This window comes from Spermophilus citellus (assembly GCF_964194105.1).
Source record: "Spermophilus citellus genome assembly, chromosome: 9".
Lineage (NCBI taxonomy): Eukaryota > Metazoa > Chordata > Mammalia > Rodentia > Sciuridae > Spermophilus > Spermophilus citellus.
In genome coordinates, this window is record NC_138191.1 from 68,102,628 (window position 1) to 68,122,396 (window position 19,769).

Genomic DNA, 19,769 nt, shown 5'->3' on the forward strand with positions numbered 1-19,769 from the left:
CAGCTATGGTGGGATGGGACTAGTGAGCAATAACCATCACTGATTTTCAACTTACATAGTCCCTAATAATTTTACATTTCCAGGTCAGGGCTTGGTCCCTTAGTGGCAAAATTAGCAATGGATTTCATGCTTAGGGGCCATGATGAACAAAATAACATGAAATTAAATCAAGCACAAGAAAAAATTATGCAATCAACGTATGCAGTAAGGGGGGTGCATGGTGTACATGAGTAATCCCAGCTACTGGGAGGCTGAAGTGGGAGGATCACAAGTCTAAGGTCAGCCTGGGCAAACTAACAAGGCCCTGACTCAAAAAAAAAAAAAAGTGTTTGTGGGGGTTGGTGAGTGAGGAAGTATCTTAGTGGTATAGTACCCCTAGTTTCAACCCGCAGTACTAAGGGGGAAAAAAAAGAGAGAGAGAGAGATGCTGTAAACACAAAACATGATATGTATAATACTGCTGCTGGTATAATCTGGCATGTTTTACAGTTAACTTTTTAAATATATAAGCAGAAGGAATACATCCTAAACTAATGAAAAAGAGTATAATATAGGAAATATATAAACCAGTAACCTAGTAGTTTATTATTATTATTATCAAGTATAATGTACTGTACATAATTGTGTTTACTATATTTTTATATAACTGGCAGTGCAGCAGATTCATTTACACTAACATTATCACAAAGATGTGAAAATGCATTGCACAATGAAAATATGATGGTTACAATATCAATAGGTGATAGGAATTTTTCAGCTCCACTATAATCTTATGGGTTCACCATTATATATGCTGTCCATCATTCACTGGAACTTTGTGATGCAGAACATGACAAAAGTTGGAGATTTTATACTTCCTTCTCAATAACTGATAGTGAAACCAAGCAGAAAATTAACAAGGATATATAAAATTTTGAACAATACCATAAAATTTTGACATAATAAAATACAGACTGACATCAACAGAATGCACATTCTTTTAAAGTACACACAAAAGTTATATTCTTGACAATATAACAAGATGCAATTAATTTGAAAGGATTGTTAAATCTTTCAAAAATATATTCTGTGATCAAGCATAATTAAAATAAGAATCAGCAACAGAAAAATTTGGAAATCCCCAAATACATGGATATTAAATCACAAAGATATCTCAAGGGAAAATAGAAAATATTCTGAACTTAATGGAAAACTTTGAACTTAATGGAAAACCCTACAATGTATTAACATTTATGGGATGCAGATAAAAGAAAAATTGGAGGGAAATTCATAGCTTTAAACATTTAGATAAGAAGGAAGGTCTCAAGTCAGTAATTTAAGTTGCCACCTTAAAAAATAAAACACAGAAGAGCAAATCAAATAAAAAACAAAAAAGAAAAAATTGTGAGTCAATGAAATTGAAAAACTTCATGAGAATATATACAGAAGCATCATTCCATAAATTAAGCCATGATAAACTAAGACTAGAAAGAACTCCCTTAGACAGATAAAAGAAATGAGGAGGGTGAAAAACTACAGTAGCTCACATATTTAATGGTAAAATATGGAATATGTTCCTCTTAAGACTGAGTATGAGACACTCCCATTTGTATGCTACTTTGCACTGAAGGTTTTAGCCAGTTCAACATAGCAAGGAAAAAAAAAAGCACTAAAGACATACGGATTGATAAGAAATAAAACTTTATAAAGATAATGTCATTTTATCTTTTGAAAAATCTAAGGAATCTACAAAGAAACTACTAGAACTAAAAAATCATCTAGCAATAATAAACAATCCAAAAATGAAATTAAGGCACAACTCCATTCACAATAATATCAACAGAAATAAAATGCTTAGAAAATAATTTAAGGGTTGGGGTCGTGGCTCAGCAGTAGAGCACTCACCTAGCGCGTGCAAGGCACTGGGTTCAATCCTCAGCACCATATAAAAATAAATAAAATAAAGGTATTGTGTCCAACTACAACTAAAAATTTTTTTAAATAAATAATTTAAGAGCATCAACATAAAAGGACAGACATTTCACATTCATGGATTGAAAGACTCAATATTGTTAAGATGGCAATTCTCTACATACAAACCAATTTGTAGATTTGACATACTATCTATGAAGTATGTCATAGAAACCAATGAGCTAATCCTAAAATTGATTTAGAAATACAAGATTTAGAATAGGAAAAAAGAATATAAAAAATAAGAACAAAGAGGCCTTACATGCCTCAAGGCATGTAAGTCCTCTTTGTTGTTCTTTTTTATAAAGTTTTTATAGAATAATCATATTTTATGGAGTAATCAAGACACTGTGGAATTAACATAAACATAGATTTAGTTTGCTGGCACATAATTGAGAATTCAGAAATGAACCTATATACTTGTGGCAAATTGATTTTTGACAAAGATATGGAGAAAAGAAAGTCTTTCCAACAAATGAAGCAGTAAAAATTATATATAATATAATTATATATATAATTTTTACTGCTTCATTTGTTGGAAAATGAATTTATATATATACATACATACATATATATATATATATATATATATATATATATTTATATATATATATATAAAAGAATTTTGATTCATAGCTAACACCATATACAAAACTTAACTCAAAAAAAATGGACTATAGGAGAAAGCACAGATTAAAAATATTCATTCATTTGGGTTAGAGAAAGATTTTTTAAGTTCTTTAACAATCCACAAAGGGAAAAAAGATAAACTGAGCTTCACTGAAATTACTAACTTATTTTAAAAAAAATATTATTTTATAAAACAACAAGACAAGGAATAATGAAAAGGAATATCTCAATATATTGAGAAAATATATACTTTCAGAATACACATATTTATATATTCTGAACTTGTATTCAGTCTAACTAAATTTTTGAGACTTGATAAAAAGAAGACAAACAACTCAATTTTTGAAAGTGGACAAAAGATTTGAAAATACATTCCTTCAAAATTTATACACAAGGGCTGGGATATAGCTCAATTGGTAGAGTGCTTGCCTCACATACACAAGGCTCTGAGTTCAATCCCCAGCACCATAAAAACAAAACAAACAAAAATTATATACAAATGGCTTCTAAAAGCATGAAATATGCTCAATGTCATCAGCTGTTAAGGAAATATAAACTGAAACTATAATTGTGAAATACCATTTCCTACCTGAAGAATGACTGTAATAAAAAAGACTGATGATACCAAATACTGATGAATACATGAAGAAACTGGAATGTAAGATGGTAAGTCACTTTGGAAAGCAGTTTAGCAGTTTCTTGAGAATGTAAATATAAACTTATATGAACCAATAGTTTCCATTCTAGATAACTACTCAAGGGAAATAAAAACACATGTTCACAGAGACTTGTTTTTAAATGTATATATTAACATCCCAATAGCACAAAATGGAAAACAATTCTCTTGTTTTTAAGAAGAATGGATAAAGAAAATGTGCTATAGCCATATAACATGGTCTAATTCAACGAGGAACTAATTGTTTATTTATTCTACAACACAGATGAACCACAAAAGTATCTGAAGTTAAAGAAGTCAAAAACAATAGATTACAAAGTATATGTTTCCAATTTTATAAAAAGTCTAGAAAAGGAAATTTAAAGGCAGAAAAGTAGACCAGTGTTTATCTGAGGTTGGGTGAGGTGGGGATTGGTTACATCTGGGTACCAAGAAATGTTCTGGAGTGATGAAAATTTTCTAAAGCAACTGTGGCAATGGTTGTACAATCCTATACATTTACTAATCAACACCGAATTTTACATTTATAATGAGAGTGTTTATGACATGTAAATTATATCTCAATTTTTTAAAGAAAGTGTCTCTCTACTTAGGTAGAGACAACCTACTTGAAGCTGGTCTTCATTACTGTGTGAAGAATCACTTTAGTGGACAACTTAATTATGGCCTAATTAGTGATAATATACAGCATTAAACAAAACATATCTGCTAGCTGTATTTGGGTCACAGACCACTAGTTTGCTATTCCAGATCAAAAAAGGAAGGTAGATTGTGGTACAGTGTAGAAATGGGCTAAAAGGACCTTCTCACACACCTAACCTAGCAGGGAAGCCAGGATGACTAGGTATATGAACATAAATTAAAGAAATAAAGCCCTGTGATACAGCCCTTGAATGAGCACAATACTAAAAAGAGTTCATCATCCTCTCATTCAGATTCACTAAGGTCAGTGGCATCACATCAACAAGAGCAAGAATACATCAAATTTGTTGGGACCAGTTGTGAACCATGAAACCATGCAATAGTGACAAAATCAGTAGTAGCTCAAATGATATCCAATTATCCATCTCTTTCTTCACCTAACAACTGGAAAGCTTAGTCTCCTCAGAATGAGCAAACTCCCAGAAGTTTATTTGAAGTGTACTCAAAGAAGGCCCCAAAGAAAGAACTACTTTAAAATCCTGCTAGTTTGAGTAAATGGGTTTGTCAGTGATTACTTTGAATATTTAAAAGATGGCACCTAATTTGTATTCCAAGTGGGCCATACTTTTAAAAATATATATATTTTTAGTTATACATGGACACAATGTATTTACTTTGTTAATTCATTTTTTTAATGTGTTACTGAGGATCAAATCCTTTGCCTCACATGTGCAGGCAAGTGCTCTGCCACTGAGCCACAACCCTAGCCCCTAAGTGGGCCATACTTTTTAAGTAGCATTCCTGGACCCCAGAGCTAAAAGCAGACATTGTTTTAGGACTTGCAAGTAATATTCAAACTCTATTAGAGAACATATGTTCTTCCGGGTTCATTTTATTATCTCCTTCTAGAGAATATCTTATTTTCAAAGTTTGACATACATATCTAATGAAATGATGTTGAAATTTTTCAAATGCTTTTTATCCATCTACTGAAATGATTGTAGAGTTTTTATCCTTCATTTTGTGTTGTATCACATTTATTGATTTGCATAAGTTGAACCAACCTTGCATTTCAAGGATAAAACACACTTGATTGTGATGTATAATCCTGTAAATATGCTGTTGAATTTAGTTGCTAGTGTTTCATTAAAGATTTTTGGATCTATGCTCATTAGAAATACTATCCTGTGATTTCCTTTTCTCATAGTGTCCTTGTCTGGCTTTAATATCAGAGTACTGCTGGCCTTATAAAATTAGTTTGGAAATATTCCATCCTCTTTAGTTTTCTCAGGAGAGTTTGAGAATTGACATTAATTCTTATTTAATGTTTGGAATTCACCAATGAAACCAGGAAGTGCTGGGATTTTTTTTTAATTAGGAATTTTTTTGAATACTGGTTCAATCTCCTTACTTGTATTGATCTGTTCAGACTTTCTATTTCTGCATGATTCAGTCTTGGTAAATTGTATGTTTCTAGGAATTTCTGTATTTCTTCTACGTTATCCTAGAAGAACAAAACTAGAACCATCACACTACTACATTTCAAAGTTACAAACTTAGAGTAATCAAAGCAGCGTGATACTTACATTAAAAAAAAAAAAGTATGTAGACTAATGGCATAAAGCAGAGAGTCCAGAAATAAACTCAGACATTTACTGTCAATTATCTTTGATAAAGGTGCCAAACACAATTGCAATGGGAAAAGTGCCATCTCTTCAATATAGTGTTAGGAAAACTGGATATTCACACACAAAAGATTAAGTCAGAACCTTACTGCATATTATTTATAAAAATCAACTCAAAATGGATTAAAGCCTTATATGCAAGACCGGAAACTGTGAAACCACTAGAAGAAAATGTAAGAAAAAAATTTCTTGGTATTGGTTTGAACAATAAATTTTAGATATGATCCCAAAAGTACAAGCAGTGAAAATAAAAATAGACAAATGGGACTTCATCAAAGTAAGAAGCTTCTATACAACAAAGGAAACAACCAATACAGTGAAGAAACAACCTATGGTATGGGAGAAAACGTTTGCAAACTACACCATCTGACAAGAGATTAGTATTCAAAACATTTAAGGAATTCAAACAACTCAATAGCAAGAAAATAAGTAATCTGATGAAAAAATGGGCAAAGGACCTAAAGAGAAATTTCACAAAAAAGATATGCCAATATATAAAAAAGATTTTCAATATCACTAATTATCAAGGAAATGCAAATTAAAACCCCCAAGGTGATGTCACTTCACACCTGTTAAAATGGCTACTATCAAAAAGACAAAAGATTACAAGTATCAGAGAAGATGTGGAAAAAGGGGAATTCTTGTATGCTGTTGGTGAGAATGTAAATTAATATAGTCATTATGGAAAATGATATGGAAACTCCTCAAAAAATTAAATATAGAACTATCATATGATCCAACAATCCTACTTCAAGGTATATAGTCAAAGGAAAGGAAGTCAGATGCTGAATAGATATCCACACTCCCACATTGACTGCAGCATTATTCATAATAGCCAATATATGTAATCAACCTAAGTATCCATTGACAGATTAATTGTCCCATAAAATATAAACATAATCTGAAATATACATAAAGATTTAGTTATAAGGCTGTTTATCACAACATTTTTAATATAATAGTAAAAAGTTAAAAACACAAAAATACTAACAGTAGTTATCTTTTGGCAGGATTGTGTATGATTTTTTAGTTGTCTTTGTTTTTCTATATTATTTCCTAATTTTCTCCTACAGATATATTTACAAATAAGATTTAATGTTATTAGGGAATAAGTGCTTTTCATACTTTAATATACATATGATTCAGCTGGGGAATCTTATTGAAATGTAGATTCTGACTCAGTAGTCCAGGATAATTAGAGATAACACAAAAAACAAGCATTTTAACAAATTCTTCCCTGATACTAATGATGCTAGGTCAAGGCCATACTTTGAGGCACTATCTAGAGTACATATATAATAGTCTGCCTTTTCTAGCATTGTCCTATGGCTGTTTTTACAAAGTACGATGAGGTAAGAGGATCTCATTATGTTAGTTATTTGACATATTACTTGTATTGCTTCAGACTCTGTGGAAACATTTTCTAATTTCAAAACATTTAATATTCCAATCAATTCACCTTTACAATAAAGCCTTTTGATTGCTCCAGTTACAAATTATAAAAATGGTAAAAAGTACACAGGTAACACAGAAGTTTCTGTATATTGAATGTGGTATTTACCAGGATCAGGTCAGCATTTTGCTATTTTTGGTTAATGTCTATAGGCCTTTAAAATAAATTGCAGGCCAGGATCCTCCAGTGACTCAGGAGGCAGACAGGAGGATCCCAAGCCTTAACAATTTAGCAAGGCTCTATGCACTTTGACCCTGTCTCAAATTTTTTTAAAAAGGGGTTAGGGATATGGTTCCGTGGTTAAGGACCCCTGGGTTCAATTCCTGGCACCATATAAATAAATACATAGATAAATAAATTGCAAAGATCATAATAGAAAATATTAGAGGCAACTGCACAAGTCTGTTGTGTATTACATGCTAATCTAACCAACAACTTAACATTTATTAAGAACTGTGCTGGCAATACCAAAATAAACTGACAAGTTCTAGGCCTTCATGGAGTTCAAAATCAGAGGGAAGAGAGATAACATAAGGACTAATAGTAAAAATAATTTTAGCACTATAAAATAAGTCGTATTAAGAGTAAGTAGAGGGGCTGGGGATGTGGCTCAAGCGGTAGCGCGCTCGCCTGGCATGCGTGCGACCCGGGTTCGAGCCTCAGCACCACATACCAACAAAGATGTTGTGTCCGCCGAGAACTAAAAAATAAATATTAAAAATTCTCTCTGTCTCTCTCTCCCCTCTCTCACTCTCTCTTTTAAAAAAAAAAAAAGAGTAAGTAGAAGGGCTGAGGTTGTGGCTCACGTGGTAGAGCACTTGCCTAGCCCATGTGTGATGCACTGAGTTCAATTCTCAGCACCACATATAAATAAATAAAAAGGTCCATTGACAACTAAATAAATATTTTTTAAAAAGTAAGTTGAAGATGATATGAGAACATAGGAAAGAAGGAGATCATGAGTTCTAATAAGGATGAAGGACAGAAGAGTAGGACTCCTTAGTGATATTTGAGAGGAACATTAACTATGAGCAAATCTCACTATTGGTGGAAGTAGGAAAAGGAAATTGCAGATAAAAGTATCTTGCATAAGCACTATTATAAAGGGAATTCCTTATCTGACTATTCATTGCTATGTTCACTATAGTGTCAAAAATAAGGGCCTGGCATAAATAAGAAAACAAATGATACTTATGTGTACTTCCCTAAAGTAGAATAGGCAAGTTAACTTATCCTGTATTCTGCAGACTTTTCAAATTAAGGTTGCATTATATTATTTTCCACTTTCAAAAACTGCATTGGCTCTTTTCTATTAGAATGTTGCCTGAAATATTAATATCAATATGCCTTGAATATTATGTTGTTTATGTCTATTCTTCCTACTTTTATTTTGGGGAGTAAGAACTGGATCTTATTTTCTTCCAAACCTTGTTCATAGACTATGAAGTAGTAAATACTCAAAAAAAGGTTTACCAGATGCATAAATATTAATTACTATTGATAAGCTTATAAACTTCCATATGGAAAAAAGTAGATGAAAAAGACAATATGTAAAGTCTTCTAATTTAGAAGTTATAGTAATACAAATTTACTGGACTAACAATTAGAAAGTAAATTGTGTAAAAGAATGTACAAACTTCAGAAAGTTCATATTGATAAGACAGTCTATCATAGTCACTTTAGCTATCTAATTCTACCTGAAAAATTCATATTTGAAATTGCTTATTTGTTCAATATAGTATTTACACCAAAGAGTCACTAATCCGGATTTGTATCTATAAGAACAATAGCCTGTCAACTCATACAAAGACAAATAAAGTGCTTTGTGGTATTGACCTATTTACTTCTTAAAATGTTGCAGTTAGACATTCATTAAGTATATAAAATCAGACTTAAAACACAAAAAACTTCTATTAATTTCAACATCATATAACTTACCAGACTACTTATGATCAAAGGAAGATTCACAAGCTAACCATAACAAATTTTCTAGAATGTCAATTCTTTTGTTAGAGTCAGAATGAAAAGCAGAATTTCTCTATGCTTTTCCTTTGAACTTCATGCACTTATATGTGCATCAGATTAGTCATTACATATTTTTGTTATCAAATATGAATTTCTGTTATTTAATAATAAAAGGTGAAACACCTGGAAACCAATGTGATCTTTGTTCTGTATTTCTTCCCATAAATGTTACTGGAAAAGAACCTTGGATTAAAGTTAGTTACATTTCATACATGACTAAATTAGTAATCGAGCTTTACTCAGTACATGAAACTAACTTTTTAAAAGTTACAAACTGTTTTTGCACTTAGTTACTTCTTTTTTGTCTTTTTTAAAAAACTTAATTGTTTCTTATATAGCACTTTGAAACAAGTGTATCCAGAGTATCATCAGGAGATATTACATGCTTTTTTCTTGTCAAACAAATCATACAAGTAAATTGCTTCAAGTAGCCTTGAACAATTGTGTTTTGTATGAAAATTTCACATATCCAAAACTTCTTCCCTAACTCACAGAACAAGGGAATTTGTTTTCACCACAAAAAATAAATTTGGAATTTTGAAATGACAAGATTTCTGTTTCTGTTGGATCAGTGTTTTCTCCTCCATAGCAATACATTTCATAAGAACAAACTAGACCTCCATTCTTACCATACTCTTCCTTACTTATAAAATGATTTTGTGCATTATATTTTTGGGATATGAAAAAGAGAAAAGAATGAAGGAATAGTTAGTTGATGAACATTCAGTTGCTCTTTAAATATTTCTTACGTCATGACTATTATTCTTACAGGGATACAAGATTTGTTCCCAACTTTAATTTGTCTTATTTTCTGACTTCACAATAATGAATCATGTTAACAACATTTTATCAGTCTGTTTTACTAAAAGAAATCATGGTTCATGGTATTAATTTCCATTTCTAGACTGTAAAATGTGTTTCGGAAACATATAGGGTCCATATATTTTAAAAAAACAGTGAGAGTTTAGTTCAAACATTATTAAAATCCCATGAAATTCATCAAAGATACATTTACTAAACACCCACAATGTGGAACCAGTATTGGTGAAACAGAAATTAATTCAATTCTACCCTGGTTCTTCATCTAACTTAAAAAAATTTTTTAAATGCATAAAAAATGATTTTGAAAAGGACTTTTGATACTGTAATTTAACAGAAAAGGATAAGTAGAATGAATTAAAAGTTTTATTACACAGAAAATTTTAATAATGTATTATTATTTTACTACTTCACAGTTCGTGAAATTTCTCACCTGTCAATCTGCTATGTAGTAAAGACCAACTATAATCAAAACTTTTGAATTAAAAAAAATTGCACAAATAATGTTGTTCCTTACTTTTTTCAAAAAATAGCTCAAAAAGGGTTAGAAAAATTCTGATGTAGTAAAAGAATAAATCAAATAAGCTTCCACAGAAATATCCAGGTGCAATATAAACCACATAATAAATTTTGTAAACTTTTTTTTTTTCAACTTAGTTTTCTTACTTAACTGCTTGGGAATCTATAATCTAAAGAAGTAAACCCTAGTGCTATTTAATGATCAAACACACACACACCAAAAAGGGCAATATTGCCAAGGGTAATTCTACTGTTCTTTTAATCAAAGTGAAAAATTACCTTGGGGAGAGTCCAAGGTGAGATATGGAATAAAAGCACTGGTATTGTTGATATGTTAAACTTACTCTTTAAAGTGCATGCTACCAAAAATGGTTTAGTATACTAGTAAGTCCAAACATTTTAACATGCCTGGAAAGAATGTATTGCAAGCATAAATAACTTTCCCTCCTTAACCCTACTTATAAATAATATAAAATACAATTATGAAAGCTTTTGATATACATAATTTTATAAGTTTAAGAATTTATATAAAAAATTATACTCTACTTTTTGAAAGTCTTGCTTATAAAAACTAAAATAATTTTTACATATACATTTAAAATAAAAGATGGCAAACATAATAGAAATTTAATTATAAATCCAAAAGCCTTTTTGCCTTTCAAATTTTAAAGCTTAAAAATACAAGAAATTTTAAAAAGAAAACAGATCATTGTTTTAAAGTTTATCATATTTATGTAACAACAACAACAAAAAAAGAGTAACATAATAGAATAATGTAAGAACATTGCAGAAATTTTTCTCATTGATATTTAACTTAAGAAGTTATATATAAAACAAAACAACTACATGATTCAACTCAACTTATAATCAAGTTTTTGTGGAATTCTTTCAACTTTATCTTGCAAAATGTCCTTGTACAAATCATAAAACGACAAACAAAACAGTTGTTTATGTTTGTTTCTAAAACTCTAGAACTTTAGCTACTAGTTGTAATGTATCAATTAAAAAAAAAAAACTTACTTGATCTGTCCCATAAGGCAGTATGTTCAGAGAAATGAAAGCTGTCATTTTCCAGAGCTGTTTTCTGATCATGTGTAGTACCTTTGGAGTGTCTATGAAATAATCGGCTAGCAAAACCTTCCAGTTTCTGAAGAGCAGTAGATGTACCTGTACACTGGTTACAGGATAGATCTCTATAAGCTGCCATTCATGTGCATTTACACTTTACTTAAAATAACTAAAAATATTTCCAGAAGGAGCTAAACAACTTCTTACACAGAAGCTAAGAGCTATGCATGTGTCAAACTTCCTGTTTGCAGGGTATTCAAACCACTACTGCTCTTCTGTTTCCTGTTAATATAAAACAGCACATTACTGAGCTTTTCTTAGCAAAACTCTTTTCATCTCAACTACAGAGGGGATTTTAACACCTTGCAATATCTGCCTAAAAGGGTCTATGTATGTTTTGATATTAATGTTCAGGTTAATGAAGGCATTATATAAAAGTTATGTAAATATACATAGTAAGCTGAAATTTTTTTAAAAAAAAAGGGAAACTAGTTAAACATGTATTACAACTCTATAAATTATAAACAACTGAGGGACAAATCACCCCCCAAATATAACATGTTAAAAAGACAGACTGTATTTTTCTCAGGAAATAGGCCAATTACAGATTTTATGAATCCTTACAAGCAATTAATTTTTCATCAAAAATTAGTATGGAATTGATATGACAAGACTCTTACAAAATAATATGCAAGTTATAACTGAGAAAAGAATCTGAGCTAGCAATTTAAAAAAAGAATTCAATGTTGCTAACTCATTGACTTAAGTCTAATATATACAGGAACCACAGAACATAGCTTATCAACTGACATGTGTCTGCCTACAGGTAGTTATATTTTAAAACACTCTAAAATTTGACATGTTAATTTCAAAACCTTAACACAGAAGATTGCTGCTTACTTGACCCACTGCTTTAGTGATCTCATTTAGTATCCCCTTCAATTAAATGCCAATAAAATTTTCTATCACCAATTTTGCCTTTTATTAAAGGATGAAAAATTTCAGTGTTTCTCTTTGGAAACTCTAAGTAATAAGAGAGAAGGGGGGGAAAAGGAAGGAAAGGAGAAGAAAAAGATCCTAAAAACTTTCTAAAAAAAAATATTTTAGTCCAGATTTCCTGCCAACCATTTGACAAATACAATCAACAGAAATAATAATCTTATCAAATTGTGGAGATGAACACAAAGACACGAAAGTTCACTAAGGAAACACTGACTAGTGAATTTTGCCATGTAACAGCTCATTTGTGTACTCTGTTTTGTGTAATAAAATTAGTATTAATCTAAACAAATGGGCAACAGTATCTGTAAGACTAACTTCTTAAATTGCTTATCTTTAATATTATGTGTGTAATAACAGAAAATGTATTACCCTCTGGTAGTGCCTTACAAAATACAGACACTAAATAACTGTCTGTAATGTTTAATAGAATAAGTTTCTGTAGTGTTTAATAAATATCCACAAAGCATGGACTGACTCAGTATGATAAAAAGTGTATAAAATTCCTTTGACTTGTTCTCCTAACAGAAATTCTATTAATCTTCAAGGCTCACTACAAATGTTACCTATTTGGTCTCGTACAGGAAAATAAACTGCTCTTTCCTATTTCCCCTGAACTTATGATTTTATGTAAAAATTGGTTGTTTATGAATTTGTGTACATAAACTGAATTACTTGAATTCAGAATGCTATTACATATTCAGTAAATATATGGCAAATGAAGTATTTATTCCTTTTACCAATTTAAAGGTCTGAGTAGAATCATCAAATAAATGTTAATTTCTATAATAACCTCTTATTTTCCCTGTTCCAGTCACCACTGCTAACCTTTCAGCTCTCTGAAATATTAGCCTCCCCAAAATATTACACTCATGGTATTCCTTTGCCAAAGACACAAAATAATCCCAACATTTCATCCTGACCATATTTATTTTTAATACATGTATAGCCATATTTATCTGCATTCAACATTGCTTAAATATGGAAATTCCAGATTCCCAACTACAACACTGAGATTAATTTATTTAAAACAATGCATAAACTTTAAAACAAAATCACCATAGAAAAAAGTAAATTTCACCAAGTACCTTGAAAAGAACTACAGTTAAAAATCTGTCTTTATTCAATTAAACTGTTGCCATTTATCACAGAGCACTTATAGAAAATAGACTGTTTAGTTCTAAGAGCAAAGTTTCTATATATGGTAATGTGACCAAGGAGCTGTTGCTATGGAACTGCTTGGGCAATTTTATTTTTATTTTAAAAATAAGAACTCTACTGGCATCTACTGCTAGAAAGAAACAACTACAGTATTAACAACTATGATGAATTCCTTCATAATTCAAATTAATCTTAAGAAGTATGTTGTCATTCTTCCTGATGTTATTTTCAGAATTTTAATTTGTACTATAACATCTAACCTTATGCCCCAAATTTGCCATAACAGCATAACTGGTAATGAAATAATGTAAAATTTTAAAACTCAATAATCAATTATATCAGGTTATAAAGTTCTCATTTTCTATAATACTTTTAGGAACAAGGAGCAATTTTTAGAGTAGAACTTGCTTTAACTGTCATAAGATACCACAAAATAATAGTGCATTTCTTTTACTTAGTAATAGTAATTAAAAATTTGCCAAGCAATTTTCAACATACAAAATAATGTGCATTGTAAGATCATTGTGAAATTATTGTAAAGCTCATGAAATCCTTACCAATGAAGTAGGTAGCACAGATACTATTATCTCTATTTTAAGATGAGAAAACAAATATTAAGTTACTTTCCCCAAAGTCACCTATGTCTTCTAACTCCCAGATCAGGGCTCCTTGGACTGCATGACCCTGATTTCCCATGAAGAAGCAAACCTTTTTTACAAGTGCGGTATTTTTCAAACATTCAGGAGAAGTGGGGGGTGAAAACAGAGTGCAAGTGGGGCTGTTCTTGGGCATATTGTCCAGGGTCTGAGAATCTGTTGTGAAAATGTTTTCATTTAGATGGTCACCTTATAGCCTTTCAGTTTCATTGCCCACATTTATGTTTACAATCGTTTTGGGGCCAAGTAGAACCATGTACTCCAGAAGTCTGAAGGTTAAAGAAAAAAAAAGTGGAAGCATATTTAATATGTAAACAATGTATTTCCTTTATGTGTAGGGCAATTGGCATGACATTGACCCTGTTATTCAAATAAAGGTTTTAGAATAATAGCTTTATCTTTTCGAGAATGTTATATAAATCAATTCATACAGTATAATCTTTTAAGACTGTTAATCTTTTTAAGTTCCTTTCATTTAACATAGTATAGCAATTAAGATTTCTACATGTCATGAGTCTAACATTTCTCTTATTTTTATAGTTGAATAAGTATTCCATTGTACAGATTTACCACGATTATGCATGCCCACACAAATAAATTTATATTATGCCTGACAAAAATCGGGCTGGGATTGTGGCTCAGGGGCAGAGCGCTTGCCTCGTACATATGAGGCACTGGATTCAATCCTCAGGACCACATAAAAATGAATAAACAAAATAAAGATATTGTGTCTATGTATAACTAAAAATTATTTTACAAAAAAAATCAATTGATCATATTTGTGTGGGTCTATTTCTGGACTCTATTCTGTTATACTAACTTATGAGTCAATTCTTTCACCATTACCATACTGTCTTGGTTACTGAACCTTTTAAGTCTAATATTTGAAAGTGTAAATCTTCCAAATTTTCCCCTTCATTATCTAGTTGTTCTGGCTACTAGAGTTCCTTTTATTTATTTATTTATTTATTTTGGGTGCTGGGGATGGAACCCAGGGCCAAGTCAGCTTGGCCCTGTTCACACAAATAATCTTGTTGGGACTTTATAGTGATTTTGTTCATTGGGATAAGTACCATCTTTACTGTACTGAGTCTTCCAATCCATGATCCCATTATATTATCTTCATTTACTTGGGTCTTTGATTTCTTTCATCAGTGTTTCTCTTTCATCAGTATCTTTCATTTGTTTTCACCATGCAGACCTCGCAGATCTTAGGTTTATTTTATTTTTTTTTAGTTTAAATTTATTTTTAACTGACACATAAAAGCACAAAATGACATATATTTATAAACATACCTAAATATTGTATAGTACCCCAATTTTAAATTGAGTGATTGTAAATGGTACTTTAAAAAATATTTTGGGCTGAAGTAGAGCACTTGCTTATTTATTAGCACATGTGAGGCACTGGGTTCAATCCTTTGCACCACATTAAAAAAAAATAAAAGGTATTGTATTCATCTACAACTAAATTTTATATATATACATATCATATATATAAATTATATAATGTTTTACAATTGTTCATTGTTAGTATATAGACATATGACTTGTTTTATATATTGATATTGTATATTGTTACCTTACTAAAATCACTTATGTTTTCAGAATCTTTTTTCTTTTTGTAGGTTTCCTGGGGTTTTTAACATAGAGAATAATGACATCTTTGAATAAACTGTTTTGTTGTTAGTTATTTTACTAATTTTTATGCCTTTATTTATTTTTGTTGCCATATTACATTAAATAAAACTTTCAGTACAATGTTGAATAAAAGGGTAAGAGTGGATAACCCTGCATATTCCATGTCTTAGGAAGAAAGCATTCAGTTGCTTGTTTTTTGTATTTATTTTGTTTTTTCATTAACTATAATGTTAGTGATAGGCATTTTTTGGTGGGTCTTCCTTATTAAGATAATGAATTTTCTGTCTATTCTTTGTTAGCTGGGAGTTTTACATTGGAGGGATATTTAATTTATCTAATGTTTTTAAGCATCTTTTGATATGATCACATGGTTTTACTTTTTCAGTTTGCTAATATGATGGATTATATTGATTAATTTCCAAATCCTAAATTTGCCTTGAATTCCCAGAAGAAACATCTCTTGCTCTTGATGTACTATTGTTTTTATATATTTTGGGATTCAATTTGTAAATACTTTATTGAGGATTGTTTGTCTATGTTTACTAGATATATTGTCTCATAGTTTTATTTCATATATTGTATTTCATATATTGCATCATTTTAGTGGCAGGTTAAGATTTACATCAGAAAATAAGTTGGAAACTATTTCATCATCTATTTTCTAGACAAGGTTATGAGAATAGTAATCATTTTTTCTTTAAATGTTTGGTATAATTTGCCAGAAAAACTATTTGGGACAAGAGTTTTCTTTTTCAAAATATTACAAATATTTTTAAAAGTTCTTAATATAATTGAGATGAATTTGTAATCTTGAATGAGTAATTATGTTAGTTTGTATCTTTCAAGAAATGTTCCATTTCCATTAAGTAGTCGAATGTATGGGAACAGAGTCATATCTAACATCCCCTTATCACAACTTTAATGTATGTGGCATCTGTTGTGATTACCCTCTCTTTCATTCTTGATATTGGTAATTCGTATCTTTTTTTTTTCTTGGTCAGTTTGGCCAGATGATTCCATTTTTGTTGATATTTGCAAAGATCTACGTTTGTTTTCATTGATTTTTCTCCATCAGTTTTCTCCTTTTGAGTATATTATTGTTCTTAACTTTATTTCTTCCTCTATTTTCTTCAGTGTAATTCCCTCATCCCCACCCCCTTCCAGTTTCCTAACAAGGAAGCTTAGATAACTATATTAAGACTTTTCTTCTTTTCTAATATACAAACTCTAATCCTATACAATTCCTCCGAAAAATGCTTTGGGTACATCTGACAAATTTTGATATATTATCTTTTTGTTTTCATTTAGTTCAAAATATTTTTGAATTTCCCTTAAGACCATGGATTATTTACAAGTGTGTTATTTAAATTTCTTTTCTTTCTTTCTTTCTTTCTTTTTTTTTTTTTTTGGGGGGGGGGGTACCAGGGATTGAACTCAGAGGCAATCAACCACTGAGCCACATCCCCAGTGCTATTTTGACTGAGTTTTAGTCTCACTGAGTTGCTTAGCAACTTGCTGTTATTGCTGAAGCTGGCTTTGAATTCAAGATCCTCCTGCCTCAGCCTCCCCAGCCACACAGATTATAGGCTTATGCCACCCTGCCCAGCTAGATTTCTAAGTATTTGAGGATTTTCCCACTTTTTTTTTTTTTTCCTGGTGGTGGTGCTGAGGATTGAACCCAGGGCCTTGTGTGTGCAAGGCAAGTACTTTACCAACTGAGCTATATCCCCAGTCCTTCCCAATATCTTTCTGTTACTGAAATTTAAATTAATTCCATCACGGTCAGGGAATATTTTGTATGATTTTTAATTCTTTTACGTTTGTTAAGGTTTTTTTTAATGACCCAGCATATGGTCTTTTATTTTATTTATTCATTTTAATTAGGTATATAGGACAGCAGAATGCATTTTGATTCACTGTACACAATTGCAGCACAACTTTCATTTCTCTGGTTGTACATGATGTAACATCACACCATATTTACAGTCATACATGTACCTGGGGTAATGATGTCCATTTCATTCCACTATCTTTCCTGCCCCCATGCCCACTCCCCTCCCGACCTGCCCCTCTGCACAATCAACGTTCCCTCCATTTTTCACATGCCCCTTCACCCCATTATGGTTCAACATCCACTTATCCCAGAAAACATTTGGCCTTTAGTTTTTAGGGACTGGCTTACTTCACTTAGCATATTCTCCAACTCCATCAGCAAATGCCATAATTTTATTCTCTCTTAATGCTGAGTAATATTCCATGTGTATATATATCACAATTTCTTTATCCATTCATCTACTGGAGGACATCTACATTGGTTCTACAATTTAGCTACTGTGAATTGAGCTGCTATAAACATTGATGTAGCTGTGTTACTATAGCATGCTGATTTTAAGTCCTTTGGATATAGACAGAGGAGTGGGATAGCTGGGGCAAATGGTGGTTTCATTCAAAGTTTTCTAAGAAATCTTTTATGGTGAATGTAAAAAGTGTTTTTCACTGCTGTTAAGTGTAAATATAACTGTAGATGTTAGGTTAATTTGGTTATTGTTTTTTAGGTCTTCTGTATTTTGCATTTTCTATTTAATTATTTAATAAATTACTGAGAGATGATTCCAGAAATCTTCAATTTTGAAGATTAAATTTTTCTGTTTCTTCCTCTTCAGATGTCAAATTTTGCTTCCTGTATTTTGAAACTCAATTATTATATGCATACACATTTAGAATTGCTATATCTTCTTAATCCTTGACACTTTCTTTTATCATTATAAATGTCTGTCTTAATCATTGTTGTTTTCTTGTTCTGAGGTTCTACTTTGTATGATTGTGGGAAGCCATTCTGACACGTGATTGGGTGACTCCCGTTAAGGGTCTGAGGCGCTCTGGCTGTGTCGAAGCTTTCCCGGCCCTTTCCTGATGAGAGAGCCCATCCGTGTGGGGGTGTGCCTGACCACTGACCCCGGGGACCTAATCACTGACCCTGACTTGGAGTGCAGCCCCCCCTCAACCTTCATTGGATGGAATTCTCCCCTGAATCTCTTGTTCCCCAATAAAAGGCTACTCCCCGGCGTGTTCACTCTCTCTCTCTCCTGCTAGCCCAGAGTAATCCTTGCTGCCCTGCTGGGCGGTTAGAGGTGGGAACCAGAGAGGGGAGCCATCTCGGACCTAGCAATAGAAATAAGGTAACTGAGTCTGTGTGTTTTATTTCGATCTCTTCTAACTAACTTTATGCCTAGAACCTCATTAATGAAACCATTGCGCAGGCCGTGTGGTATATGATATTAATCAGTCAATGACATAGGTTTTATTTGATAGTGTTGTATTGTGTATCTTTCCCTCCCATTCTTTTGTTTTTAAACAATTTACATCAAAATATTGAAAGTATAAGAGCATAGTACATAGCTGGGTCTTGTTCAGATCACTTACGTTTAATGTAACTACTGGTATAACTGGACTTCAGTCTACAATCTCTTTTCTGTCTGCCCCCCCCCCAGTTTTTAAAATAATGAGTAATAACTGAAATACTATAAAATGTACATATTCTAAGTTAATACATTACAGTTTATACAACTGTGAGATCATAAACACAATTAAGATAATGAACATATCCATTATCCCTATAAGTTTTCTCATGCTTCTTTGTAATTTCTCCCTCCTGCCATATCTCCACACAACTGATGCTTTTTGACAAGACAGATAATTTGCATTTTCTAGACTAGTTCTATCTAAATACAACTTTTGTTAAAATAAACATTTTATTTTGCAACTAATTATTTAAAAAATATAGAAAGGACACCAGTAAAGCAGAAGATAGAGATCAGGGAAAGGGAGGAAAGGAGGGAAAGTGG

The 19,769-nt window shown here is 31.5% G+C and overlaps 1 protein-coding gene across 2 annotated transcripts in view; it reads right to left on the reverse strand.

Moving 5' to 3' along the window:
- The window catches only part of PRKACB (protein kinase cAMP-activated catalytic subunit beta), a 123,003-nt gene that overhangs the window by 50,601 nt on the left and 52,633 nt on the right, over positions 1-19,769 (reverse strand). The window contains exon 1 of one of the 2 annotated variants that reach the window (XM_081307944.1): positions 11,420-11,663. The exons of the other annotated variant lie outside the window; for it this stretch is intronic. Coding sequence (XP_081164070.1) covers positions 11,420-11,606 — 187 coding nt within the window. The 5' untranslated portion in view covers positions 11,607-11,663. Of the gene's footprint in view, positions 1-11,419; positions 11,664-19,769 lie in introns of those variants that run through there. 2 annotated transcript variants of the gene reach the window in all.